Source organism: Malurus melanocephalus, unplaced genomic scaffold (genome assembly GCF_030028575.1).
Source record: "Malurus melanocephalus ecotype Western Australia unplaced genomic scaffold, MMel_1.1 scaffold_410, whole genome shotgun sequence".
In the NCBI taxonomy this organism is placed as follows: Eukaryota; Metazoa; Chordata; class Aves; order Passeriformes; family Maluridae; genus Malurus; species Malurus melanocephalus.
The window spans coordinates 372,052-399,411 of record NW_026623642.1 but is presented as its reverse complement, the minus strand read 5'-3'; the positions used below and the strand labels follow the sequence as shown (position 1 = coordinate 399,411).

General features: G+C 43.5%; 1 protein-coding gene across 2 annotated transcripts in view; it reads left to right on the top strand.

Moving 5' to 3' along the window:
- Positions 1-25,659, top strand: part of LOC130581405 (bifunctional heparan sulfate N-deacetylase/N-sulfotransferase 4) — a 68,093-nt gene extending 42,434 nt beyond the window's left edge. Inside the window, exons 5-15 of one of the 2 annotated variants that reach the window (XR_008966208.1) lie at positions 2,307-2,492; positions 3,446-3,574; positions 14,502-14,684; positions 15,540-15,636; positions 15,729-15,852; positions 16,726-16,900; positions 17,870-18,040; positions 19,361-19,470; positions 22,205-22,307; positions 22,541-23,069; positions 25,212-25,659. Coding sequence is in view for 1 of the 2 variants with exons in the window: in XM_057379499.1 (XP_057235482.1) it covers positions 2,307-2,492; positions 3,446-3,574; positions 14,502-14,684; positions 15,540-15,636; positions 15,729-15,852; positions 16,726-16,900; positions 17,870-18,040; positions 19,361-19,470; positions 22,205-22,307; positions 22,541-22,660 (1,398 nt within the window). In the remaining variant the exon portion in view is untranslated. Of the gene's footprint in view, positions 1-2,306; positions 2,493-3,445; positions 3,575-14,501; positions 14,685-15,539; positions 15,637-15,728; positions 15,853-16,725; positions 16,901-17,869; positions 18,041-19,360; positions 19,471-22,204; positions 22,308-22,540; positions 23,129-25,211 lie in introns of those variants that run through there. The other variant, XM_057379499.1, reaches the window with a different exon arrangement.
- The last annotated feature ends 1,701 nt before the right edge of the window (positions 25,660-27,360 follow it).

Below are 27,360 nucleotides of genomic sequence, written 5' to 3'. Positions count from 1 at the left end.
AGACAGRGCAGAAGCTGTCACTGACTGTACAAGGMAGCTGTGATCAGTTGTAAAACTGAGCAAATCAACTGAGATCCTGTCTGCTGACACTCCCATCTCCTGCAGATGCACATCAGCMCTTCCTCTGCCTGGAACTTTGAGCTGCTCCAACCACAAACACACTGTGAGCTTTTAATACACCAATTAAATACCAACAACACGAGGCCCAGTGACCACATGGCAAAGTACCTRCATGTGATGAAAATGGTCTCATTTGTCCCATTATTAATATCTGTATTTAATGTAGGGAAGGAGAGATGCCCACTGGAAGTTGCCTCTAAAATTGGGCTGTAAATATAGGATAACATCATCCTGTGCAGGCAGGATGAGATTTATTCTGCCTCACCTTCTTTTCTTCAAAAATATTCATTTGCTGCATCACCTATTATCACACAAAGGCAACAGGTTTGCCAAACTTAGCTAAAGCTATGTTTAGCTTTTTCATCTAATAAGAGTCTTCACACCAGCACTTTAACTTACTCTGTGAAAAAAATCTACCTTAGACATAGAATCTCATAAATTAAAATAAAAGTTTGCTTTCTTCTTTTCTCTGACAATGGCCAATAGCAGCTATTTTCCAAACCAAGCAAACAAGCACAAGTTTTATAATGAAAGAAAACCCAAATGTACACTTTGAAATTGCTCCTTAGAACATATAAGAAAATATGCTCAATGCAGGTATTTCTCATATCTTGGACACACAAGTATACTCCTCCTTCAACACATTTGTTTTCATTCCCAAAATAAGTTTAATAACAAAATGAGAGGAAAAGAAGAAAACAGCAACAGCAAATCACTCAAAGAGGACACACAGCATTTAATYTGCCCAAGTAAACTGCAAATAGAACTGCCCAAAGAAAATACAATTCCTTGTTAGTTGTTTCTTTTTAAAGTCATATGGGGTATCTGAGTGCCTGATGTATTTGTGTGATGAACTCTGCAGTGAGCAGGTTTTATTCAGAGRCTCATTTGCTTTTATGCTGAGAACTCCTGCAAAGCTGCCTTATTTTGTTTGTGAATRGCAGATCACCATTTCAGCATTGTGTTGCTATGGCAATTCCAGCACCAAACAGAAAGGAGATAAACAGGATCTTAAACATACTCATCCCTACTTTGGGATATGTCACCCAGAGCAGKGTTCATTACCAATCTCAGCACACATTTGTGCTTACATCTGAATTCCTGTGGACTCCCTACCCCAGATTTAGTGCAGGTTTGGACACTCAGGCTAATAYAGGATATTCAAGTTAACAGCTTGAGCATCACAGACCTCTCARGCACGGCAAGAAATGGCCAGATTTCAAGAAATCTTTAGAGATRGCTTTATCCTTTYYACATGTTCATGGCRAAAAAAARAAAAWAGAGTACAGGGTGATTTACCATCTCTCATGACAGAGCTATCCCTCATTCCACCCTTCAACTGACTCAGGCCTCTCAAGTAGGTAACAACATTAATAAGCTGAAATTACATTTTGTTCTCAGTAAATTACGAAATAGAGAGTTTAGGTTTCTCTTTGACAAGATCAGTCAGTAACCTGAGATCTTTACTAATATGGAATGGATAATTTTAAGTGGTTGCATTATGTGATGTAGGAACAAGTGTTCCCTACAGATTTAACTTAATTTTTGCCAATGAATCAAAACCCTTTCTTTGTTAAGTACTTGAAGAAGCCCAGCAGAACCTGCTGTTCCTGGAATTAAAGTAATCAATGGATAATGTGGGCAAGAGGAAGGGCAAAAGGTCCATAAAATAATCATCTCATATTTTAGTCATTTTGCTCAGCACTAGACTTTAAAGCAATAGAAAGAGTTGATGTGTCCTATAATACTGGGAGCAACATGAATTTGTGCCTTCAGAAGAGATTGTCAAGATAACCTATGGATTATATTCATGAAAATGCACCTATTTCCATATAGAAATGGAGCTAAATATAAATATTTATGAAATGAAAAAGTAGTCCAAGCTATTTTTTGCTACTGCCTTAATACCATGAAAAAATAAGGAGGTTCAGAAAGTATGAGGAATATTTATTTATCTATTAAAACAGGAAGGAATCTTACTCTTTTCCAGAACTAGGAAATTAAATCCCATGTATGTGAGTGCAACTTTTTTTTTTTCTCGTCTGTTCACTAGCTTAGTAAATAAGCAGCATTGGTTTGCTGGATTACCTTCAGAAAGAACTAGACAGGGAAAAAAGCTGTGAAGAATGCAATGTGTGGGGTTTTTTTGTGTTCCTAACTCTCTCCATGCCTGTGGTGCGCTGCAGGAGCACGGCATCCCGACGGGCATGGGCTACGCGGTGGCTCCGCACCACTCCGGGGTGTACCCGGTGCACGTGCAGCTCTACGAGGCCTGGAAGAAGGTGTGGCACATCCGAGTGACCAGCACRGAAGAGTACCCACACCTGAAACCTGCACGGTACAGACGGGGCTTCATCCACAATGGCATCATGGTACACTGCATTTCCATGTTCATAGCGTTCTACTGCCGGGGACCCCAAAAAAGGGTGTGCTGAGTGCCTCGAGGTTCCCAGCAGCATTACAGTTCCCTGGGATCCAGGAGGTGTAAGGATGCCAGAATAGTGCATTGTTAGTGAGTTCAAAGAGGGGAAAAAACAAGTCAGACAAACTCRAGAACTGCAAAATTGTTCCTCAGAAACTAAACGTGCTCCTGGTGCCATCAGCTGTCAGCCGAGTCCTGGTTACACTCTGTGAAATCATTAAACTGCCTGAGACCTGTGCTCCCAGCTCTGCTTCATCTTTATGCATGAAAGGCTCAGAAATGCATCACCCAGGAGGGTGAACAGGTGCTAAGTGATCTCCTCCAGCACTTCTCCAAGGCTGAGAGTTCAGCTCTGCTCCTGAAATTCCCAGAGGYKGGWCTGGGACAGCTGCCTGCCTCTTRCAGCCCGTGCAGAAAAGGCTCCTCMCCTGCACTTCAAAGTGCACCAAAGGCAGGAAAACTTAGAAAGTTCTCTGACCTCCTACCAGCCAGCTGCAACCCCCTAGAGAGGTGAAACATGGGTTTGGGTGTGCTTAAGGGAAGTGACAGATATTCCAAAAGAAGGCTTGAAATCCCAAAAGCTGATCAAATACTGCTTATGCATTCCAAGTGAGAATTGTGATCYCCTAAACAAGGCAGAGGGAATGTCTCAAAATCAAATTCCTGCACAGAGTCCAATCAGTACTGGTGCAGACTCAAAATCAGCAGTGTTTTAACACACGTGTCTAAATGCTCCACTAAACGTAGGTTTTGGCTGGGTTTTTTTTTTGGTTTTTTTTTTTTTTTTTTACTGAGTAAAGAAAAAATAAAACAAAATAAAATACCTAATTAAGGGAAACAAAAGTCCTTCCCAGGTCCATTACATCTCTGCAACACCTGTAAGCTGCTGTTCTTCTGTTCCAGGTTCTCCCTCGACAGACCTGTGGCCTTTTCACTCACACTATTTTTTACAAGGAATATCCTGGGGGTCCTCAGGAGCTGGACAAAAGTATCCGAGGAGGTGAACTGTTCCTCACCATTCTCCTGAATCCCGTAGGTACCTTCTTTTGCTGTTTTTTTGGACATGCTGACTAACAGGGAAGAGGGAAGGAGGAAAGGAAGGAGATCAGTTTGGGAAATAAAAATCAAGACTGCTTGCTCAGAGGTAGCAAGCAATTTAAGAAYAAAGGAGAAAACTGTCTTCTGCCAATTTCTAACTACAACTGTATGTGCAACAAGGTCCTGGAAAATGCATTCATTTCAGCTCCATAGTGTTTGCCAGCCTGAAGCCAGGTCCCCCTGAGAGACTTGTCCGAGGCTGAAACTAATCTGTGAGGATAGAAAAGACTGATCTTGTTCCTTTTCTCCCTTGCTCCACAACTTGGCTCCCAGGCACTCCAATATGGCCCGTGGAAACCCCAGGGCTCAGTCCTGATATCATTCCTTCACCACTGGCTCCTGCAAAAAAGCTTTGGAGCTGCTCAAGACCTGTCTGGTGCCATTTAGAACAGCAGCCTAGAGGAGCAAGGAGGAAGGGCAGGAACCCAAAAACTTCACATATCAATTATTTTTATTACCATTGCCCTCCCTCCTTCCCATGCCATCCAAACAAGCTGCACTAATCACAAGATAAATGTCTCCTGTCTTGCCAGGTGACCTCATTTTCAGGGGGTTTAAATTGCAGTAYTCATTGGCTCCTCTGCAGAGCTAAAGAAACTTCAGGTGGAGCTGACTCTCAAATCCAGGTCACTTTTATTTAGACACCTACATAGATTTTTACTATTATATAATTAGGTGCTTGTGAGTGAAAATGGTGGCTGAGTTGGATTCAGTGGGCTTAAAGAAATGGGATATTTCCATCAGGAATTTTTCTATACTATACATGCAACACTTCATTTGAGAATTAAATATATCCCTCTTCTTTATCCTGTCCCCCCACCACCTGCAGTTCTCTCAGACTGGCTTTTCTTCCCATCATTTCCTTAAGGGTAACTTGGAATTTACCCTGAGCTTTATCTTACTTTGATGGTGCCTGTGCATTTCTCACTCATGCAGATCTCCTCAGCCTGGGGCAGAGTGTGCTCTCACTCTTGGAATGAGAGTTCCAATGTTTGGAACAGCCCAAATCCCTCAGCCAATCTGTCCCAATAACTGGAGAGTGCCAGAGTGGTGGGATTTAAAAAAAAATCAATAATCAACTTTTGATTAAACAGTTTTTCAAGAGGTTTACAGCAACTCTGTCCCTTACTCGGGTTGTGGTTAGCAAATGTATCACAAATAAGTATTAAGCTCAAATATCAAAAATGTTTGCACTGCCATGAAGCAATACCACACAGATGGTTAAATTAGAAAATGCCCACAGGACACTGCATTGGAATAAAGTTTGCAGAGAGATTGTCAAGGGGATCTTCTGATGGAATTTTTTTTAATGGCTTCTACTGAATACTCKGGCTCAGAGAGATATTTTCACTTTCTAATTTATGAATCCTAAAGATGAGTCATGTCTGGCAGAGATGATTTAGTAGTAGGCAGAGGAGGGATAAATTCCACCAAGACAGACAGAAATCAAACCAACTTCCCTTTGAGTTTTAATGAGGTTTACAAGAATCCCAGGCAGACCTTTCCAGAATCCAGCTAAGGCAGCARGCTGCTCAAGCCTGCAGTTTGGGCTACTTTTTGCATAAACACTTCAAAGCAAAGCTCATTAAAGTTAGTGGGGAAGGCTGAGCAAACAGCCTGGGCTTGAAATAAATCCAAATAGTGCAACTCTTTCAAAAGGTATCAGTGCAGCTCCCCTCTGAAGGGTTTCCTTCCTTTGCAGGCTCAGAGCAATAGCAAGGAACTTCAGATCTATGTACAAATAAGATATAYAAATACAATTTGGGGCAGAAAATGAAATATTGTCTTCTTGGACTTTTCCTTTACTATTTCATACAAGTGAGAAAAATTTCACTTGAAGTTTCTTATCTCCCTTGCCAGACCCAAGCTGGATATTCWATCAGGGTTAAGTTATAATCATCTTTGATGTTATTGACTGTGTGGTTTGACAAACATCAAAACCCCAGTTAGTCACTAAATCTTAATTAGGACAGACCTCCCAAAAACTGTAGCATCAGCACTTCCACAGCACCACTGAAAAGAGAGCAGCAAACTCACCACACTCACTAGAAAGAAGCAAAGAGGAAAAAATGACTGCCAAAACTTCAATCAACCCAAATGTAAAAAAAAGTTTTACAAAACTGTTTTTGCACCCAATTTAATTTTGATAGCAAAATGCAGCTTTTTCCAAGACTAAGATTCTTGTGACAGCATATATGTCTTTATTAAGTGTAGTTAGATCCTAAGCCAAGAAAACACATTATTACTCAAAAAAGCACATTGCTACTCATGTCTTCAAAGCCAGGAATTTAATACCAAAGAGCATCAGACATGAAGAACACCATGTCCTTAACAGGAATATAACACTACCCAGCYATGTAAATGTGTTAGAAAATTCTCTGCTTCTGATCAGCATTGTGTAAAAATATTTAGGTTTTCTGCAGGTGTGCAGCATTCCACTGCCTCAGCAGCAGAAACAAAGTCAACTTGAAACTCGTAAAGATTTATTTTCTGTTTAAAACCATTCTGGACAGCATGATGTCAATTTTTCTCTTCCTAAACCTTCCCAACTCTTTACAACTTTATGCACTGCTTTGAGGTGCTTTCAAGGATGTTTTTTTAACATTTGCCTCATTGGGTTATGTAAGTAGAAAAAAAAAAAATCTGTGGCATTTCAAGGAGTTCATAATTTCAGTCATTTTCAGCCTCYTTAAAAATTCTACCTCTCATTATTTGCTTAGCTTAATTGTGCTTTAAAATAACTTTTTTTCTCATAGAAGAAGTTTTTAAAATATCTGTCCCTCATTGTTTACTTCACCAGTGCTGTGCCACATTACTTCTAAACACCTTCCCATCAATTTTCCAGGCATTTCTGGTTTTGCCACACCAGAGAGAAAGACAACTCAAGCAGCATTAAAACCAGCCTGCTTTAAGRTGCCTGTTTGGGTTTTTTTCAAAGGGAATTGGGTGGAAGCTGTGCTGTGCTAAGATATTTTCCAAGGCTCCCAGCATCTGCTATCAGAACCAAACACGGAGCAGGAATGGCTGAGCAAATGGGGTGAAMAGAGCAAATCCCTTGCTTTGCTTTCCAAACCCATGGAAATTTAGAATTAAAAMCCCCCCATTTGTTACACAGAGATGYCAAAACTGAAATGCTTTCAGCAGAAAAKAAAAAACMAAAAAAAMCACAGATTTCTTATAGGCAAAGTTAGTGAACTCCATGGGACCTGAAGTTTTTAGGGGAATTTTCCATATCCAGATGTCAGTGGGYTCTGTGACTGCTGCCCTTCATTCACCGCCCAGGAAAAACCAGACATGTTTAAAGCTTTTACAAACTGTTCTATTATCTATTTATCACCTCTTCAGCATCCACAAGGTCTCCCAGTGTCTGTCTGAGAGCTGGCTCCTCTCCTCCCTGCTCCACCGGCCATAAACAACAACCATAAACGTTTAACAGCCAAGATAAGCTAATAAATAGAGCCCTAAATATTATTGCCTCTACAAACAACAGCCAGAGAGTCATTTCTCCTAAAGAAAGCACCTCTTTAAACCAGAGAGCTTTTTATTAAGCCAGCAAGTGACAGCACTAAAGGCATCTCAGCAAACTCTACAGCAAAAATCAGTGCGTGGGGCTTTGAGGAGAACCAGCAGCACCCCCTGGGTCTGTTGTTTTTTTTTTTATTTGTCAGTGTGCTGCATGTTTTYCCGTTAGCTGCTCACCTTGAAAAGCTTCTGGATAACCCAGAACACTCTGCCACTTCCTTTTGTGCAACACCCTTCCTATTCTTCCTTCCTTTCCCTCCTTGTTACCCAGGAATATGTTGGGCTGACTCTTCCTTTCCCCTTCCTCTCTCAGGCTGTTTTAATTCCATCTCCCACTGTCTCCATAATTCCACCACAAAAAGGGGCCCAGGCCATTTTTCTGTACATTTTTCTACATAAAACCCTCCCTACTCTAGACTGACACCTGCCTCACCACCGAGGATGTAGAATCACCACCCTTGTCCACAAAACCAGCTGAGTATCACATGTCTGCAGCTCACAGATCAAGTTAAAAATGGAAAAGCRGCAGAAAAAGGGAGAAGTTAAACATTTTTTGGGCTTCTTTCCTACTTCAATCAAACACCCCTAYGAAGCTTTAAGCAGAGGTGAAACGTGGCAGATGAATTTCAGGAAGATTAGCTTCTTTTGCAGGAATTTGGGTGYTGAGAGCAAAATCAGCCCCGTGATTGAAAGGTAACTTTGAACCGCACTCGGCAGAAGCTACAGACAGCCCATAATAATGTACATTATTATTCCAGCTCCTTCAGAAGTGCCATGGGACGCTTTTAATTCTGAAGGCCACTTAAAGGCATTTCCATTTTTAAACTCTCCCCGTGACTAAAGGGTTATTGCTCATTTCCAGCCCTCAGATCTACATTTCCCTTGTCCCGTGTGTGCAGGAACACTTGCAAGATTCTGCTCTTGTTTCCTGCTCCCGCTCATCACAGAGGAGAATCACACGTTATTGCTTCAGAATATTAAAAGTAAATGCAGAGAGGGGTTAATTTATACCTTCCACCAGAGATTTGGGAGTGTTATTATGAAACATCTTGAGTGGTGATAATATTTTTCTTTTTATTTGCTTTGTTTCTCTGAGCGTAGCAGTAGAAAGAATAAAAAATAACCTTGGGCATTGTAGGAAACGTGCTGCAATCCAAAAGTAATTCACAAGGCAGTTCTGTGAACTGAGCAGCTCAGCACATTTYGGGGACAGGAAAAGCAGGCAGGCAACATCCCCACTAACAAAAGTCAATATTTGTGGGGCTGCAATTATCAGGGTACAACCCACAGGGACAGACATGACCCTCTCCAAGCTGGCATCAGGGAAAGGTTCATTCCACCAAATTAAAAGGGAGTTTTGTTAATGAGTTAGATCAGAATTTCTCTTAATGACCATAAATACACCAAATCAACCCCAACCTTCCTCAGGGTTTTGAATCTTTTTCCACCTTGGTAAATCTTATTTTTTCCCCCTGCACAGAGCTAGCACAGGGAACCATTATCCCATGGAAACTCAAGCCTTCAGCAGCATATTTAGAAACTAATTAGCTTGAAACCCAGAGCATGAAGAATACATTTCAAGGATAGCTCATCTCCTTTCCTTMTTTCTTGACATTTTCCTGCTTTATGAAAGCTGATGCTCCACTCCACACGTTTCRATATTGTAGCAGAATTACTTCCCAGCAAGTTGGGGGATGGCAGAAATAGCAATAAACGAGTGCGTGTCAACAAGGGGCTTCTTGGGAAAGAGGGAAAGAGGGAAAGAGCTCACTGCCTTCGTGCACACACCGTGCAATAATTCATTAAAGTGTCAGCAGCAAGCCTTGCAGGTGAAAACCAGCTGACTCAGAATTCTCTGATTATTGAAAATGAATCCTTAATAGAAGGAAATGGACAAGAACAAAATTTCCCCGCTCTGTTCGCCATTCAAAATTAATTGGAAAGTGGCTGATTTGAGAATATTATATCCTCTAGTGAACTGAAAATGCTGCGGTTTTTTTTTTTCTCTGAAACCAAGAGTGGAGAATTAAATTAACTCTGAGGTTTGTTTGCTCAGAGTAGGCCACCAAACTGGATTAATTAATCATCATTTAAAAACACTCCATAACCCAGAGCAGTCAGAAAACTGCTAAAATAGCAACATGACAGTAGAACAGTTATAAAAACAAATGATAAATTTTCTGCATCTCCAACCTCTATCAACTTGCCAGACATTTCTTTGCAGTTCAGAAAGAAATATCCAGGGGAAAACTCTTGYTTAGTGTTGATAGGAGTGCTCAGTATAGAGAGGATAATTTACATTTGTTCTGTACCTTGTGCAGGGCCCYGGGCAGTATTTCCACAGGGAATGCCAGGATTGCATTTCCTCCCTCCACCTAGAGACTGCACAGTGTCATATCATGAATAAAAGACAAAATTCATCCCATCCTTGCCAGCACAGTGAGAAACAGATCTTAATTAACCACATCTCTAAAGAGAAATGGCAGAGAAACTGTCCTTTATGGGCATTTATCCAAACTAATCATCATGTGCACTTCTTTGTGTCTGGATGTCCCTTCTATAGCTCTGCTTCATTTTGAGCTTGACCTAAACCAGTACTACCCAAAACCACTTCAATCTGCTTTATTTCCTTAATTTGAACTTGGGTTATTCTTGAGTCTAAACTGAACAGATTTGGGGTTTTTTTTTAGAGATTATAGTTTAAGGAAGTCTTTTCAATGAGAAAACACAGATGGCARGAAAATAAATTCCTATACCATGAATTTCACAGGAAAATAGAAATAATGGGAGGATGGAATTGCTGTAGAYGTCTGCAGAGGCTTCCTGGGGCCCACAGATGTGAGTGGCAGCAGTACATTTGGGCAGAATTCATTCATTTTTGKCCACAATTAGCTGTGCTGCTGATCACTTACACAAGTGTGACAAATGAACAGCCATAAAAAAATCCATTCAGATTTCCCCACTCTCATGCAGTTACGCACCAATTGCACAAATTCATCAGAAGCAGCAATTATTTYTTCACAGGGTTTGAATGCATGTGTTAAGAGTAAAAAAAAAGAAAAGAAAATATATTTTTTTTTTCTAATTGCAGGCTTTGGGAAAAAAAAAAACCCTCAAAAAGCTAATATATATAACTAGTGGATTAGAACTTCCCAACCAGTTTCCTTCATCTGTGATGTCAAAAATGTGTATGACCTGGGAAACAGTGGCTGTTTGGCAATGTGCTCATGATTTGGCCTTTATTTTAGAATCAAAACTCAGAGAGATAATAGATAAAAAGATAAAATATCAAACCTAGCAACTGTATTCTCAGAAGGAAAGGAACAAGCATGAGATTGTTCTGTCAATACTAAAGAATTCATTTAATCATGCCAGCTAAACAATGGAAAAGTAGAAAGCGCTCCCGGGTAAATGAGAAACAATTTTGCCCTTCCAGCAGGGAATTCTAAAACAACACAGAGGCTCTACAGCATTTGCACAACTGTCCCAAGGCCACTCCCTGCACTGATGGACAGCAGCTTCCACTGCTATCASTGGGAATGCCCAGGCTGCAGAACAGACATGGAAATGAATATGGGCACGGGAAATAAWATGCCATTCCAWGGGTTTKTTTCCCCTTCAATCAAAGACAAACRCACTSCTGTCCAAACACTGACTTTGTTGCTTTCCTTACAGATATTATATTTGGAAAATATTTGATTATCCTGTCAAGAATGTTAAAGTATAAACAGATGTGCAGAGTGGAAAGAGAGTAAAAGTAGAAAAACAAAACAAAAAAAAAGGCGATTTTCAGGGATATAAATGATTTTGCTTCAGCAGCAGAAGGGTCATGAATATGAATGGTGCTGGATTCCAGAGAAACCATTTGTCATTATTAAAATTAGTGCTTTGTCAACACAAACATCTCCCTCCCAGCTTYCTTTTAGCACTGCCCASAAACAGCTGCATTATCAGCCCCASYRTTCCGGGATTCATTCCCAGGGRAYGGGGCTGTGGCTCAGGAGGCCCAARCCAATCTGGAATCCCTAATGGGAGCTGCTCAGGAAAGGGCTGAGACACCCCAAAGCCAAAGGGGCATTGCTGCTGCCAGCCTGGCACGGAGCTGCTGGGCATTAGCCAGGAAAGCCTGCCAGGTTAGCACTCCTCACCCTGCCAGGCTGGCACTCCTCACCCTGCCAGGCCAGGCTGGCATTCCTCACTCTCCCAGGTTGGCATTCCTCACCCTGCCAGGCTGACACTCCTCACTCTCCCAGGGTGGCATTCCTCACCCTGCCAGGCCTTTGGCACACCCACTAATCCCAGAGGCTGCCAGGCAGCTCCTGCCATAGGACTGTGCCTGGAGTGGCCGCACAGCGTTTGCTGAGCACCACGGAAAAACCATGCAAGAGCAAAATTCCTTTTTGTGGGAAACGGGCATGTGAGAGGAGCTGAGCACTAAAATCACTGCCCCATTCCTACAGGAACACCAGGGATTGCCCAACATCTCTGTGTGCACGAGGCCAATCTATACCCCCTGCATTAATTCCCCTGATTTAAGATGTGTAAAAGGCAAGGAGAAACGTTGCTAAAGACAGCAAACAACAACTTCCTCTCAGAGGAGCAGAATTCCCACATGAGACCCATCTCTGGCTCCTGGGCTTTCCAACAATGGGTCAGGGCCAAGCAACCAGCAGGAGGAAAGGACCTAAAAGTGAGCATTGACCCTTTTTTTAATTATAGAAGGACTGAGGGGTAAAGTGGAACATATTTACAGCAAAGTTTTGCAATGGATTTTTTCATTGCAAGTGCTTGATCTGTGGACTGGGAGAGTTTTAGGTATCAAAAGAAAGGAATCAGCCGATATTTTATTCCCCACATGGGACTGCCACCCTTGAGACTGTGCTGCACTTCAGCTGTGCCCTCTAGAGGGTGGTAGCCAATCTTTGTCCAAAAGCAAATGCTTTTAGCTACTGCTGAGCTAAGTTTGGCAATTAGGGGAGAAATAAACCTCTTTATTCTGCGTTAAYAGGGCAGTGCATCCAGCACAAGGACACAAATTCAGAGTACAGAATGCTCTTTCAAGGCACTGGTTTATATTTCAATTTTGGGGTTTTTTTGAGAAGCCCTTTGTTCTCTGCCAGCTACTGTAGGTTTCATTTCCTATATAGCACATAACATTACATATAGAGAAAACACTGTACATCTAAAGTGTGAATCACATAAGTGATGCTAAAACCAGAATTCCCCTGGTCTGAGCACACTGCTGGGCCATTGCATTTTCCATGGATAGGTGCATCCACATGAAAAGCAACTCATGTGTCCATCCATGCCCTAAACATGAACAGTTAAAAACCATCTCCTTTTGTCTCAAGTGATTTGGAGGAAAAAGGCAACCAATTAAATACATTTTTTTATTCCATGAATAATGCATCGTGTCTGGGGGGGTTTCAATTCCAAACAGACCAACARAACAAGAGAAGTCAAAAGATAGAGGCAAGATCTTTTGATGCCATAAAGAGTGATTAATTGTATCTTTTAAATTGGTTTGCAGCCTATTGAAACTCCTAAATCAGCTAATACTCATCTCCTACAAGTACATTTTCACATTAAAAACAATCTCATCCATTTTCAAGTGTAAACAAAGCACAAAGAGCACACAGATTTACGTGCACACTTCATTTGCTGCAATAATATTAAATGTCATTGGCAGACCCTTTAGCACTTGGCAAACAAACGCTCCAGAGACGAGGTGATATTCTCCATCAACATCTCCTACAAGTGTTTTCCTTTCCAGCACTTGAAAACAGTTTGCACSAAGAACTTTTCACATTTACAGGAGCTGAAGTAGTTGAAACCAGGAAGGATCTGTTTGTGTTGACTGTTTTTTTGTGAGAAGAGGATGATTTATTACCTTCCTTATAAGTTTCTGGGGTAGGATATACAGACATACACCAAGTTTAGGGTAAGTTTAAATCTCACTCTGTTTTATATCAAATACTTGGGGTCATAAAATGCACAGGCATGGGAATCCACCAAATCAATCCACAGGGAAAAAGAACTTGAACAGTTTTCAATCTCTGCTTAGCAGAAGTCAGAGCAGAAGGGAAGAATAAATAACCTTTAGTGGCATAGAGAGCACAGAGTGCAACCCCACTGCAGAAGGGCCATGAGGGACACTCCTCCTAAGCTCCATTGAGAACTAAAAGCCTTATTAATAATTTAACAAACTAATGGATGTGCCTTCAAACATGGGGGCTGATGTCTAAACAGGCATCACCATGGCACAGCAACAGGGTGAGAGTGAGAAACTGTGGCTTTTTATCCCCTGGTGTGCCAGGGACAACATGGCAGGAACCTGCTGGGGGGAAAGATCCAGCTCCAGGTGGGTCAGTGCTGAAAACCTTCCTGAAATAACAACCTTCCATGGATAGCAACTTTCCATGCACAACAAACTCCCCAGGATAACAACTTTCTCAGGATAACAACCTTCCTGAGATAACAACCTTCCCAGGATAACAACCTCTCTGAGATAACAACCTCCATGAGCACAGCTCCAGCACATCTAACCACAAGCCAGTCTCCAAAGAGCTGCTAAACACAGACTCCCCACACCTGGGCTGTACTCAAACCACATCCACCTGCTCTCCACACACATTAAATCAATTAATTCCAAATCAAAAAACTCAAAATTCACTGACCTCAGCACGACTCCTGGAGCAGCTCTCAAAGGAGAAAAGTGCACATGTTGTCCCACAGTCACAGCTTTCCTCCCTGCACAGCCCTTTATCACCTCCTCCCCATTCCTCATCATCCTGAACAAGCCTCACCTGGACACAATTTCTGAGCTGGCAATCAGSTGTCTCTGTTTATAGTAATCTTTTCAAAAAGGGTGTTTCAGCCCCCCACATCTGTATTGTTTCCACYCTGTGCTCTAATTCCACCCTCAGCCCAAAGCCCTGACTAAAACAGCCCAGGGACAACACTCAGCTCCATGGCACCTTCATAAAAGTAAACAATCACAATTGACAACTAAAACAGTCACAAAACTGTGTTTAATCACCTCGTGGAAAGAAAAAACTGGGAAATGGATCTCTCATAAACTCTCTTTATTCCTGTGAAATAAATGATAAGATTTACAAAGCAGTGGCCACGTGAAGGCTGATAAAAAGACAGAAGTTGTACCAGCTTTAAGGAGAATARAAAGACAGAGATATTTAGCTGAGATACCATCAGTTACAAAGCCTGGGAGCTTTTCTGTGTCAGAACTCCTTTCTCAGTGCTGTTGAGAGCAAAGCAGGCAGAACCAGAGGGACAGAGCACATTTTGGTTGCCATGGCTGACAGGTTCCTGTTGTCCCCAGATCAGCATCTTCATGACCCAYYTGTCCAACTATGGCAACGACCGCCTGGGGCTCTACACCTTTGCCAACCTCGCCAGCTTTGTCAAGGGTGCCACCAACCTGAACCTGCAGACCCTGCCCCCCGTGCAGCTGGCTCACAAATACTTCGAGCTCTTCCCCGAGCAGACAGACCCTCTCTGGCAGGTAAAGGCACCACCCTCTTCCTCCTCCAGCTGCAATCTGCTCGTTATAAACATCTATTCCTCCAAAAAGCCTTTGTTCAGAATGGGAATGTGATCCTGACGCTGTAATTTCCCAGCCATGGTTAYCCATACCTGGCTCTTCTCTTATTCTGCAATGAGCCCCATAAATCCAGGCTGGCACCGTGGACACCTGTGCACTTATTTCTGGTTTACACTGCCAAAAAGGTGCAGAAAATTTCCCCTATTATTTTTGGCCCACCTACAAGGGAAGTATAAACCCCTAACATTTCCACTGAGCTGCAGCAATTCCCATCAGTTAATGATTTTCTCCACATTTTGTTCATTTTATTCACTGTTACCAGTCACCACCATGCAAAAGCAGCACCTGGATGATAACTGCTTTAAAAGCCAGTCCCAGCCTCTTCYGTGAGGCCTTTTGTTCACAGGGGTTTATTTTGCATTCATAGGTGGTAGAGAGATAAGGAGATGAATAATATCCCACTTTTSTATTTTGTCCTTCCCTTTTGCATTCTCACGTAAATTAAAATTGGCATTAAGCCCCTGCATCTGAAAATGTTCTGACAGCTTGGAAAGTAATGCCCCGAAGCTATTCAGAGGTTCTATTTTAACCTCAAATGAAAACGTGATTAAATCAATGTTTTCATCTTTTTTTCCCCCTTTCTTTTCCTTTWCTTTAATGACTGAACCTAAACCTCAGTCACTCAAATCCATTATGCTCACACTGTGGGGTTTTAGTACTCAGTGTAAGGCTCTGGCATTAGTGCATAACATTTAGACCCTGTGAAGGTTTAGGATCCCCTCAGTGTGATGTGCACAATCCCCTTTTCTCCTTCAGAACCCGTGTGATGACAAGAGACACAGGGATATTTGGTCCAGAGATAAAACTTGTGACCACCTACCCAAATTCCTGGTGATAGGACCCCAGAAAACAGGTAAGAARCACAAGCAGAGATTTTCAAAAGTTTCTACAAAGTCAAAGGTGCTTTTTTCCCCTATTTCCTAATGGCATCTCTTTCTGTTGTAGGAACAACAGCCCTTTATTTATTCCTTCTGATGCATCCTTCCATCATCAGCAATCTCCCCAGCCCAAAAACTTTTGAGGAAGTTCAATTCTTCAATGGCAACAACTACCACAAGGGAATTGACTGGTAAGAAGAATGACAAAAAYGAGGTGTTGGTTATTAATCCAGGGAAAATCTCAATGGAACAATTCCAGGAGTGGGTGTGACATTGCTGTAATTACTGGATGAATTTGTTATGCTTGGAATTAYCAGACAGAAGGGGAATCTAATTGGTAATGATGGGGCATTTAATCAAGTCCCTAATTTTGTTTAGATGTTGCAGTAAGAATTTTCTGAGTTTTCACACAAATGATTGCAAGAGGCAGCTCTGTCATGATTTGTCTCCATGCTGAATAACATCTCTGTCTTGTCATAGCTGTATCAGCACTGACTTACACTCTGCTCCTTCCAAAGTGGCTTTTCATGAAGTGAGGTTTGATTCATCTCTTCACAAGAATCCATCCCAGCAATTTTAAATGGAAAAGACCACTCCAAGCCAAAATTCAAATCTTGCATTCTCAAAGCATCCAAAAGCAAAGATTTGTCAGTTCCAAAATGAAGTACTTCAACAATGTTAAAATTAAACAGTTTGACATTTAAGTGTTGACATTAAATGTTGACATTTTGAAGCTTTCCCCATTTTTTTTTCTGCAGCTAAAACTGAATTCACTCCAAAGTGGTGAAAGATATCCCTTTGACACTGAAGTTATTAGCAAAAATCCCATCCATCACAGGAAAACCTAATTACCAGGCTTCATGAGGGCTTTAGCTATTACCAGCACCACCTAAGAGCCAAGATGCACTCCCATTATGCCAGTCTGGGCTGAGCAGAGAAATTCAATCTTGCTTCTTGAGAATGATGTCTGAAAATTCACCTTTTCACCCACGGCAAAATGGGAAGCACGGGGACGTGACCCTTTTGTGCTGCCGCTGATTCTAACAAGTCTCTTCCCCTCCCAGGTACATGGATTTCTTCCCCACTCCTTCCAACATCACCACTGACYTCCTCTTTGAGAAAAGTGCCAACTATTTCCATTCRGAGGAAGCTCCCAAGAGAGCTGCTTCCCTCATCCCCAAGGCCAAGATCATCACCATCCTCATCGACCCGTCCGACCGGGCCTATTCCTGGTACCAGGTAGGACCTCCCAGGGCAGGGCAGGGGATCATGGCCAGCACCAGTGGCAATTGGTGTCCTTGGGGCAGAAATGGCATTTACTGCACAGCATTTGTGCCCTGTGGAAGCAGAAGGGTGCTGAATGCTTTGGCAGGTGGCACAGAAATGGTGAAACCTGCCAGCACAGGGCTGCCAGCAACTGTAAACAAACAGTTCAGTCTCAAATCCAGCTGTCAGGGCAGAGAGGGAGCCGTGCTCCTCACCCAGGGTGAGACACGGGAGAAGGAGCATGGCCCAGCCAGGAGATCAGAGCTCTTGGTGCTGAAGATCTGGCACCAAACCCCTTTTCCAGCATATGAGCTCAGCAATGTGCAGCAGTGCACAGACCCTGCATCTCCTGAAGCTTCCAAGGAGTTAAAAACACCCGTGTCTGGACATGCTGGCTTGYTTCTCCCAAAAACAAACAAAAGCAAGCCTGTTGTTTTCTCCAGGAAACTCCAGGGTGCTCTTCCTGGCCTTTTACTGAGCTCATAACCTTCTGTAGCAAAATCCTCCTTATTTAAAACCCCTATTTTTAGAGAAATGTATAAGCTTTCTGGTGAAATCTGGCACAGGCAAACACAGAAAGGAAACACTAAACGCAGTGCTAAAATAGACACAAATTAATAATGTTGGCATAAGCACGAAATACCCCGCTTCTGATACTGCCAGCAAGTTCTGCAAGGAATAAAACCCGAACAGGGGCTGCAGGTTGCACCCTTGAAATATCTCCTTGGCACTTTTACAGATGTCACAGCAGAGGAGCAAAACTGGCACTCAAGGGGTGTGAGGAGCGAATGCTGTGACCGAACGCTGTGACAGAATGCTGTCCCCTCCCTGCCCCCCAGCCCTCTCCCACCTGGCAGAGGTGGCACTGAGGGCTGCCAGCTCTTGGAGTATTTAAGTACTTATCTGCAGCACCTTGTGAAATGCATTCCAATGTCCCCCCAGCACCAGCGCTCCCACGAGGACCCCGCTGCCCTGAGGTTCAATTTCTACGAGGTGATCACGGGCAGCCCCCGGGCACCCGCSGAGATCCGGGCGCTGCAGAGGAGGTGCCTGAGCCCCGGCTGGTACGCGCTGCACATCGAGAGGTGGCTGGCACACTTCCCTGCCTCCCAGGTAATGCCAGCTGCTGTCCCACCCGGCTCACACAATCCTGGGAAACACCAAAGGAGTCCCCAAGGCCCCCAGAAACAGCAGCTGCAGCATGAGATGGTGTGGGAAGGTCTGACAAATTCGTTTAGAAAATGCCAGGGCTGTTTCTAAAAWGAAATTTCCTCCTGCATCCTACTCGGTCCCTTTTGTGGCAAGCTTCACATTTATTTGATCCTGATGTGGAATTGGCTCTCCTCAGGTTTAGAGCATAAATTCCCTCTTTTGCCCCCTCTTCCTTCAAATATTCTRTTGAATTGTCTTTYATAACCTTTCCCATKAAAAATTTACCTAAACACATAGAAYKAAAGAACGTTTCAATTTTTAAAATAATAATAATAAAACAACCTAAAGCAAACATTTTAGTACTACAAAGTACATGCCTGGGCACTCTATCCAAGGACATGATCATTTGTCAGTTCATTTGTACCTCCCGTGAGAAAAGGTTGTACAGGTCTGTTTAATGAGTGAGCAAATGAGCAAGGATCCCCAGTGACTGCTCTGTGTGGGACAGAATTTAGCTGCAGGGAGGCAGAGCTGAGTGTTGCCTTCTTTGTCAGGGACTTGGGGAAAAAAAGGCAACAAAAAGAGCTAGAAGCTCTGTCTCCTTGCAGTCCCCATTTTCCCTTTTATACAGAATACTGCAGAGAGGAGAAGCAGGTCAATCCCATTTCCAGGAGAAAGGAGAAAATCTCAGTTAGCCATTTACTCCCTTCTCTCAYCTCTGGCCTTTCCACTCTTTCAGAAATGGGGATGGAGCCCTGTCCAGAGCTGCTGAGGGCAGCATTGCCCCGGGGGCACACAGGCCACACTTCCTCATGGCTCTTCCCAACTCATTCCTCCAAAGGGTGAGGAGAGCCTGGCAAATTCTGAGTGTGCAAAGGGTGCTGAGCATCCCATGGCCTGTTCCCTGTTCTCTGCCCTCAGCTGGGACTGCTGCCCTCTTTCCTAAATGTTCCTCACAGACACATCATCAACCTCCACAATATTTTACATTCTTCCCTTATCTCTTTTCCTCAACATTCTGACACTCAGGTTTGTCTCGGGAGGTTTGACTCCTGCATTTGAACAAGGTGCACACACTGAGTTAGAAGGTGCCCACCTATGCAAATTCAAATCAATGAAGTAAAAAGTAAACCTAAAAAGGAGTTCATCCATATGCATGTTATTAGCCCTGTACAAAGTCACGTGCTAATTTAAAYCCAGGTTGCCACAGAGGTGCAATAATGCCATCATTTTGTTCACCTTAGTCCTGTTTCCAAATAAGTGCCATATCTACCCCTGCAGTTGCTCATCATCGATGGACAGCAGCTGAGAAGTGACCCTGCTACTGTGATGGATGAAGTGCAGAAGTTTCTGGGAGTCTCTCCTCATTACAATTACTCTGAAGCCCTAACGTGAGTCTGTTCCCTTTTTCTCTGCCCTGTGGGATCACAGGGTACATTCCCTCCCATCCCTTGATTATTCATTACAGACAACACATCAGTTATAACTCTGAACATCTTGGGGTTTTCTTCCTTCAGTCTCCAGGAGCTGAAGCCAATGAGTGTCAGGTGTGGGAAGTTCAGCTTAGGTGTTTTTGTCATTGAGATAGAAGCCTGATGGCAGGGTTTGGTTAGAAGCACTCATTCCCTAATCCCATTTTCCTGGCTGGATTTCCATGTATGCTTGAGACTCCTGCAGGGGTGGGAGTGGCCTGGATTCCCCTCTCCCCTCTCAGTCGGCAGCAAATTGTAAAAAGCTTTTGCACTGAGCCTCACTGGGTGAGGAGCATCATCCCCTCACAGCCCCAGCCCTGGGATATCCGTGGGCTTTTCCAAAGCCCTGTGCAAGCAGAGAGCAGAGCCAGCACACGGAGTGGGAGGTAGAAAAGCCCCTGCTTCACCTTTCCTGCGGGCTGCTCCCCAGGGAAAACAAGCACGGACTTTACAGCTGCCCCCACTGCTCCTCTCTGCTTCCAATTGCCATTTAATGTTTCCTCTCCTGGCAGGCTTCAGCTTATTTATAGCACAGGTTCAAAGTAAGGCTTTGGTGCTTAAAAGAGTTCTTTTGCCAAAACCTTTTCCTAGTGGAAGAATTTTGGATTTCAGAATGCGATTTTTTAAGTCACTGCTTTCCAAAAGGAGGAGTTTGATCCAGAGCTGAGCTACTGATGTTTGAACAACTCACAAGAGCACATCTGCAGTGCCTTCTGCTGGGTTTTTAAAACACACACCCACAGACATACATCTTCCTTTCTGGAGCTAAATTAAAGTCGGTGGAGTCTCACAGCAGGAAGAAATTTGGCCTCTCATACTGGTTTGGACAGGAAAAATGGATGGTAAACAGATCCATAAAATTATGCACTCCCTGTTTAGAGACATCAAGAATGCAAATGTGCTSTGGAAGCACACACTTCTGCACGGGKTTGGGGTGGAAGGGAAAAATGCTTTAAATTATGTGGTGATTTCTGGCAGGACTTGTCAAAGGGGAAAAGATTGCACAGGATTGCTCCCAGCCATTGCTGCCCTGCAATGCACAGCACACACTGTTAACAGGGCCAGGAAGCAGCCTCAGTGAACAGCACTAAGCAGCAAATCCATCACCCTGAGGAATTGTGTGAAGGTGTTACAGGAGAGTAAAACCAACCCGGGCAAAGGGAGGCACTGCCAGAGCCGTGGGAGGGGAGCAGGGGGACAGAGGCAGGGCTCCAGGAAAATCCAGCATTGGAGGAGTGTGCYCAGGAAAATGCTTTCCCTTGGAGGGCTGCTCCATTCTCCTCGTGGTGGCCTTGCTCAGCTCTGCCCTGGCAGGTATTCCCTGCCTGGCATTCCCTGCCTCTGGCACCAGGTACTGCCTTCCCAAAACCCTGCCTCCCCTCCAGGCTTACTCTGGGGGAAAGGAAAAAAACCAGGCCTCAAAAGCTCTCTGCTGACAGCTCTAAAATCCTCCCTTGTACCTTTAGCCTTAGGGCTATCCCTGTCTTTAAATAAATACTTCTGCTGTGCCCAATTATGTTTACAGAAGCCCTGGGAGTTCCATGATTTCTGAGCACAGAGGGTTGAATTCGGCCCGATCTGTCTCACCCACTTTTCCCCTGCCCAAATTTGCACATCCTTTTCATAAYGTTCAATAAGCTCCTTCTGAAGCAGAAATATTGTTTGGGGCATAGTTTTGCAGTTCCCTTTTACCCAGCACACGATACTGCTGCTCMTCTTGGGAAATTAATGCAAGGCAGCTGTTCAAGGAGCAGATGGGAAAGGCCAAAGCAGAGATGAATCTATCATCAATATACCCATTTAATCAATGATTTATTTGTCTTTAATTGATACAGCTACAGAGACAATTTAGGAAACAAAGGTCAGGCCTGCATTAATAGGCTGGGCAAGGAAAAAACCTTGGAGAAGGTTCACCCTTCTCCTGAAATTCATTCAGTTCAGTACAGCAGTGAATTGCAGGTGCATCCGTGTTGTAGGGCCAGCCCCGGGCAGAAAGGTGCTGTGTAACTAATTAACTGTGTCCCAGCCAATTATCCTTCATCCTTTTCAGACATCTGCTGAGTAGCAGGAATGTGCAGCRTTTGGGTGTTTTATGCTTGCTGCAAGTCCCACAGCAATAAATTCCAAACTTAATGCCACGTGTTGTTCATTCCTGTTTCCGAGCCTTAATGTGAACCTCCTCTATCTCTGCATTTCAGAATCACAATCAAAKTGTGCATTGCAGATAAGGCTGGAAGGCAGTGTTTATGCTCCAATGCCATCTGAGGAACGAGAATGGTATTTAGATGCAGTGATAGGGAGCAGCCAGCTTCTCAGGCAGGTTAAATCATCAGCACACAAAACCATCAGCCTCATCAGGAGACCTGCAGACCAACACTTCACCCTGTGTGCTGGACAGGCTGAACTAAAGTTACCCAGTGCAGGTAAAGCACAATGCCAAAAACTTCCTGCTTTGAGCCACTTCCAAGGCAGATTTGTGGGGAAAAAAATGAATCCCCAGAGTTTACACAGGAGATTAAAGCTGTTTCCCACTCTGTCCTCAGAATTCCACTCATCCTGAGATGTGTGCAGCAGTGATTGTTGGCTGACACTGATGTTGCAGCAGCCAGATGTTTCTGTAGTGAAGTCTTTTAAAAGATATGATCTTCTACAGGTTTGACCCTCAGAAAGGCTTCTGGTGCCAACTATTGGAAGGAGGGAAAACAAAGTGCCTGGGGAAAAGCAAAGGTCGGAAATACCCACCAATGGACCAAGAGGTAAGGGCTTTCCAGAAATCAAGGGGAGCAATTTCAACATTGACCCTAAATAAACACCCATTTTTCTTTTTCTCTATTTGTTGTATTTTCACTGTGTTGGTATTTAAAAACCAGAAAACTGAGGTTAARTGAGAGGGGATGAATGCCCCTGTGAGAGCCCCTGGAGCAGCGCACTGATGGCTGTTGGCTGCGTTTGCTCTCACCCTGATCTCGGTTTGTTTTTCCCTCCTCAGTCTCGGGCGTTTCTGTCGAGCTACTACCGAGAGCACAACGTGGAGCTGTCCAAGCTGCTGCACAGGCTGGGCCAGCCGCTGCCCTCGTGGCTGAGGCAGGAGCTGCAGAAGGTCAGGTAGCACTGTGGACAGGGGACCCTGGCCAGGCCCATTCCTGCCCCCTCGGACCCCCCGCTCCTCCGGCTCACTCGGGATCGTCAGGACAGGACCTCATGGACCATGCCCTTCCCAGCAAAACCAACACCAGACCATGAACAAACCAAACCAGCCCCAACCCTAAAGCCACCCACCGTTGGTATGCACGTGCTGAGAGCTCAGCACCATCCACCCCCTTTGTCAGCTCCCAGGRAAGCTCGTGGAGCTCCGTGGCGTTCCCCGTTCTCCTGCCCCGGATCCGTGCGGAGCCTCGGCCCTCCCTKCACCAGAAGCAGCAGAACTGTGAGTAGGATGGATTGACCTCGGACTGAGGACCGACTGCAGTCTGTCAGGACACGGCAGAGGATGGGAATGTCTCTCGCTGGACTGGGAGGTTGGTCAGCCACAGGGCTTTTCCCACATCTGTTTGCAAATCCTTCCCAATTCCAGGCAGTGCACTGCCAATGGCCTGGTGTTGTCAGGTTTGTTCTAAATGGGARGCAGCACTGGTGCTGTGAACCTTCAGACACTGGGTGAGTCATTTAGGGCATCAGTCTGCAAGCTGTTGCAGGAAAAKAACTTTCATGACCTTTTTTAAGTSTTAGGACACAAACTACAATTTGCTRAAGCATAAACTCTTYCTGTAGGCTTTTTTGGAAASAAYAAACACGGCCATTGTATATCATATTCACATGTATAAAAATATGGATTTTTATTCCTGAATACATACCTAGTATATCTCCAGATCAGACACACACTTAGTTTTAAATATCTGCTTTTTGTGCCCACAGGGAAATGAAAGGGTTGTTTACCAAAAATATTACATGAACTGTGCTTGGTTCCCAGAGCTGTGGGGTCAAGGCCAGCAAGGCTGGGCAGAAATTTGTTATTTGTCCTGGAGAACAAATGGAGGCTGTTCCTCAAAATTTGGCAGTGGCAAATACACGTGTTTGTACCTAACATACAAACTGACACTCCCTTATCTTATAGCACTGATAACACCACAGATGAGTAGAGTGATGAGAACTTTGGGTGAGGAAAGCTTGGTCAAAGAATATCTAAACTAACCATTTGATAGAATTACAGCTGTTAAAATACATTAGAATTTGCTCAGCTTTAATTAAAAGAGGACTTCCTAACTTCTTGATTAAAAGCTAGACAAACATGACATTGGTTTSAGGAGTTTCCCAAGGAAATGAGACAARCACTATAAAATCCAGAAAAYTATTTCTTGTTCTTAGCTTTTCATTTAGAAAGAAAATTCCAGCTCTCAGCTCTGTAATGGCACCACATCCTTAAAACACACCAGATATTTTTCTATCTCACTGTTATTTTTTAAATTTCAATGGGCCTCACATTTTYGAGATCTCATGTTCCTTTGAAAAGTGCCATTTGAATTGAGTTCATTATGTATCACAAAGATGAAACAGCAGCATTTCCAAGTTTCATTCCCCCCACTTGTAAGAGGAGCCATCAGCACAGCATTTCCCTGGCCCACCTGTGACAGAGCAGCCTTTGTGAATGGCCTGTAAATGATCTGTTCCTTTTACACTGACCATGGAATTGCTGGGATTCTTACACACCAGCAAAAATGAAACATTTATTCCTGGCAAGGGGGCTGTGGCTGGGAAGGATGGAGCTGGTCCTTCTTTCCTGTGTCCTTCACATGCTGTAAATCAGTAAAAGTTTTACACACCTCCTCCCATTGCCCTGGAAATGTGGATTCCAGGAGCTGAGGATGTGACCCTGTGGGCCAGACATGGAGTCAGGGTCCATGGCAGCACATTTGATGATTCCAGCGTGGCTTTGGCCCTCAGAAAGCTYAGCTCAAATAACTGAGCTTGTCTTTGAGTGAGAAGCAATCAGAACGGAATCAAAAACCCTCTAAATTATGCATTGACCTCTCAAGGTCTAAAATAAAGTTGCAGGATTAACTGTTCCGAGATGTCTCCTAATAAAACAAATTTCCTCTCAGATAGGGGARCAGGCTGCCAAGTGTCCCCCAAACAAATTTAAATGGTGGAATTAGAAATTCTTGGGGGAGGAAATGGTTGTGTAATGAAAGGGCTGGTGGACCCAGACTCTCTGATGTGATAATAAGGCAGTGGGGATGTGCCCTGAATACAGCAGGAGTTGGGTGTTTTCCCCTCTTTCTTCCCCCTCCTCCTTTCCCTTCCCATTTTGAGCCTGGGASATGGGGGATCTTTCATCCCCGAGGATAAACGGGGTGTGGGGAGCTCATTTCCCCTCTGCTGAGGCACCAGAAAGGGAGACATCAGCCAGTCATTCAGTTCCCAGCAGCAGGGAATTACATTTCTAATGGGCTTAAAATGGATTTTTCTAATAGTGTGACTTCTGTGTCAAACAGGCTCAGCACAGGTATTTAAACCAGCAGTGACCACCTGTCTGAGTTTATCCTACTTAACTATGGCTAAATTTGGGGTTTCTTTCACTTAACTCTGTGTTCACAGGACAGGAATTTCCCTGTCAGACAACATTCCTTACACTGTCTCCATTTCTCTTTCTGTCCCTCCAGTTCATCCTTTTAGTGTGACTGCAAAGGTGTGGACCTGCCCACGGACTCGACTCCTCCATCGCTCTCCTCTCTGGAAAAGCTGCCAAAAACAAACAAGGATTTGCAAGTGACACAGATTCACAAGTGTTCAGTGCTCCAGTGACTGGATAACTTTTATAAGACTTATTATCATTTCTGATAACAAAAAACATCCTGTTGACAGAGCTGAGGAAAAACTTCACTGTCTTGCCCAAGCTCTTTTTAATTTTTTTTTTCTTTCCCCTCCTACATGATGACAGCAAATCCAGTTGAACAAATACTTGTTGTTGAAGCAGAAGGAATCAAAATAAATTTTGATCACTCAAAGTATTTTTGTTGGGGGGGTGGTGAGGGARGTCAAGGGCTGTATTTGCTGGAATTGTTTTAAATAATTGATGTGCACACACCTGATTATTGGTTCTTCTCACTGCCGCAGAATAAACACTTCTGATGGTGTATTCTAGAGAGAGCTTTTTTCCTTTCCTTAAATCCTCTTTCCTATTTCCTGAGGCAAAGTCTGCTCTTCAGCAACCTCTGCCATGTATTTCAAATTGTGCACCTTTACAGTTTCTSCTTCCTCAGCATCAACCCAAGGCCTCCACCCGCCCTCGGTACAGCGATCCCAATGATATGGGATCTACTGGGAGTGACCTCCTCCTCCTCCTCTTCCTGCCAGGCAGGGAACATGGAATGGGCAGGTATAAACACTTCAGTATTTGTTACACACATTTCTGGGCCTGCTCTCCCCAAGCTTTGCCTCCTGCACCACCAGGAGTGGGACCTGCAGCAGCCCCAAAAAAGCTCTTGCCCTAATTCAAAATAATTCCCCTCTGCTCCATTTGAGGAATCTTAAAAGGTCCTGATTTCAGCTGCTGCAAATTCCTCAAATATGCACTCACAAGTACCAGGCAGATTTTTTCTCCCCACTACAACCTCATAATGCTTCTATTTTTTATTATAAAATATTCATTTGTTTTACTGATCTGTGTCAGAATGAGGTTAAATCATATCARAGTCAAGGATTCTTTCTACAAACCTTACAGAATAGCAAATTCCACTTTTTTAGACTCCTATCATCAAGTAAATTAGAAATGACATTKCAGATATCTCAATACAAGTTTTGGCATTGTCTTCCAGCTCTGTCTGTGCCTGTAGACAAGGGAGACATAGTAGGTAACATTCTCTAAGTATTTTAGGAGTTTAAGTCTGATGTAAAAAAAAAAAAAAACCGAAAAAACAAGCAACAATATGTAGGCACTTAGAAACTAAAAATCAACTGTTTTTCCATCAGGCTTTCCATGCCCTCTTCCTCAGTCTTGTTTAGTGAAACAAGAGCAGAGTTCTTCCAAAACTTTACTACTTCCACCAGATTCATTAATCAGACTATTCCCTCCCAGAAGGTGAAAACTTGAAAGCACCCAACAAACTTGTGAGGTGAATCTGTTTGTGTAAAGAGATTTTGCTCCTTGCAGTCTGTGGGAGGAGAGAACTTTTTTGCCTGGCCTGTAAATATCCAAATTCCAGTTAGAAACTGATTTATAGAACAGCARAAATTAATTCTGCCTATAATTTATACTCCTATTTCTGCTCATAAGGAATTAAAAGCAGATTGATATTTGCATTTCAGTCAGCTGCAGCTGGTGGTTGGGGACAAAAACATTGAAAATATCTCAATAAACCTCTGTGTGGGGTTTTATTGAGCACTTTGGGTTCACAGAGCTGTTTGTCCTGTGCAGCCCCCTCTGGCCAAACTCAGGCCAGTTTTATAGCGATCCTATTTTCTTTGGGAATGGGAATGTGACACSTTAATACCCAAATCTGCCTCCATCACAGAAGGTCAGCGAGGTTTATGAGCTGCTAGTTAGAGTCATCCTGGGGTTTTTCAGAGGTTTRTTTTATTTATTTATTTAWTTTYCAGAGGTTATTTTCAGCCAGGGGAAGGTCAGCAGTGGGTGGAGTGGGATTTCTCAGCCTAAGCCGCAATTCCATAAAATTCTGTGGGGGTTGCAAAGTGTGGTTTATAATTTGGGAGATAATTGTGTGCCATTCAATTGACTTTGTACTTRCTCCTTCTCAGAGTCTGGTGGATGCTCTGCTGTCTTGCAGAACTTATCTGTAACACACATTCCCT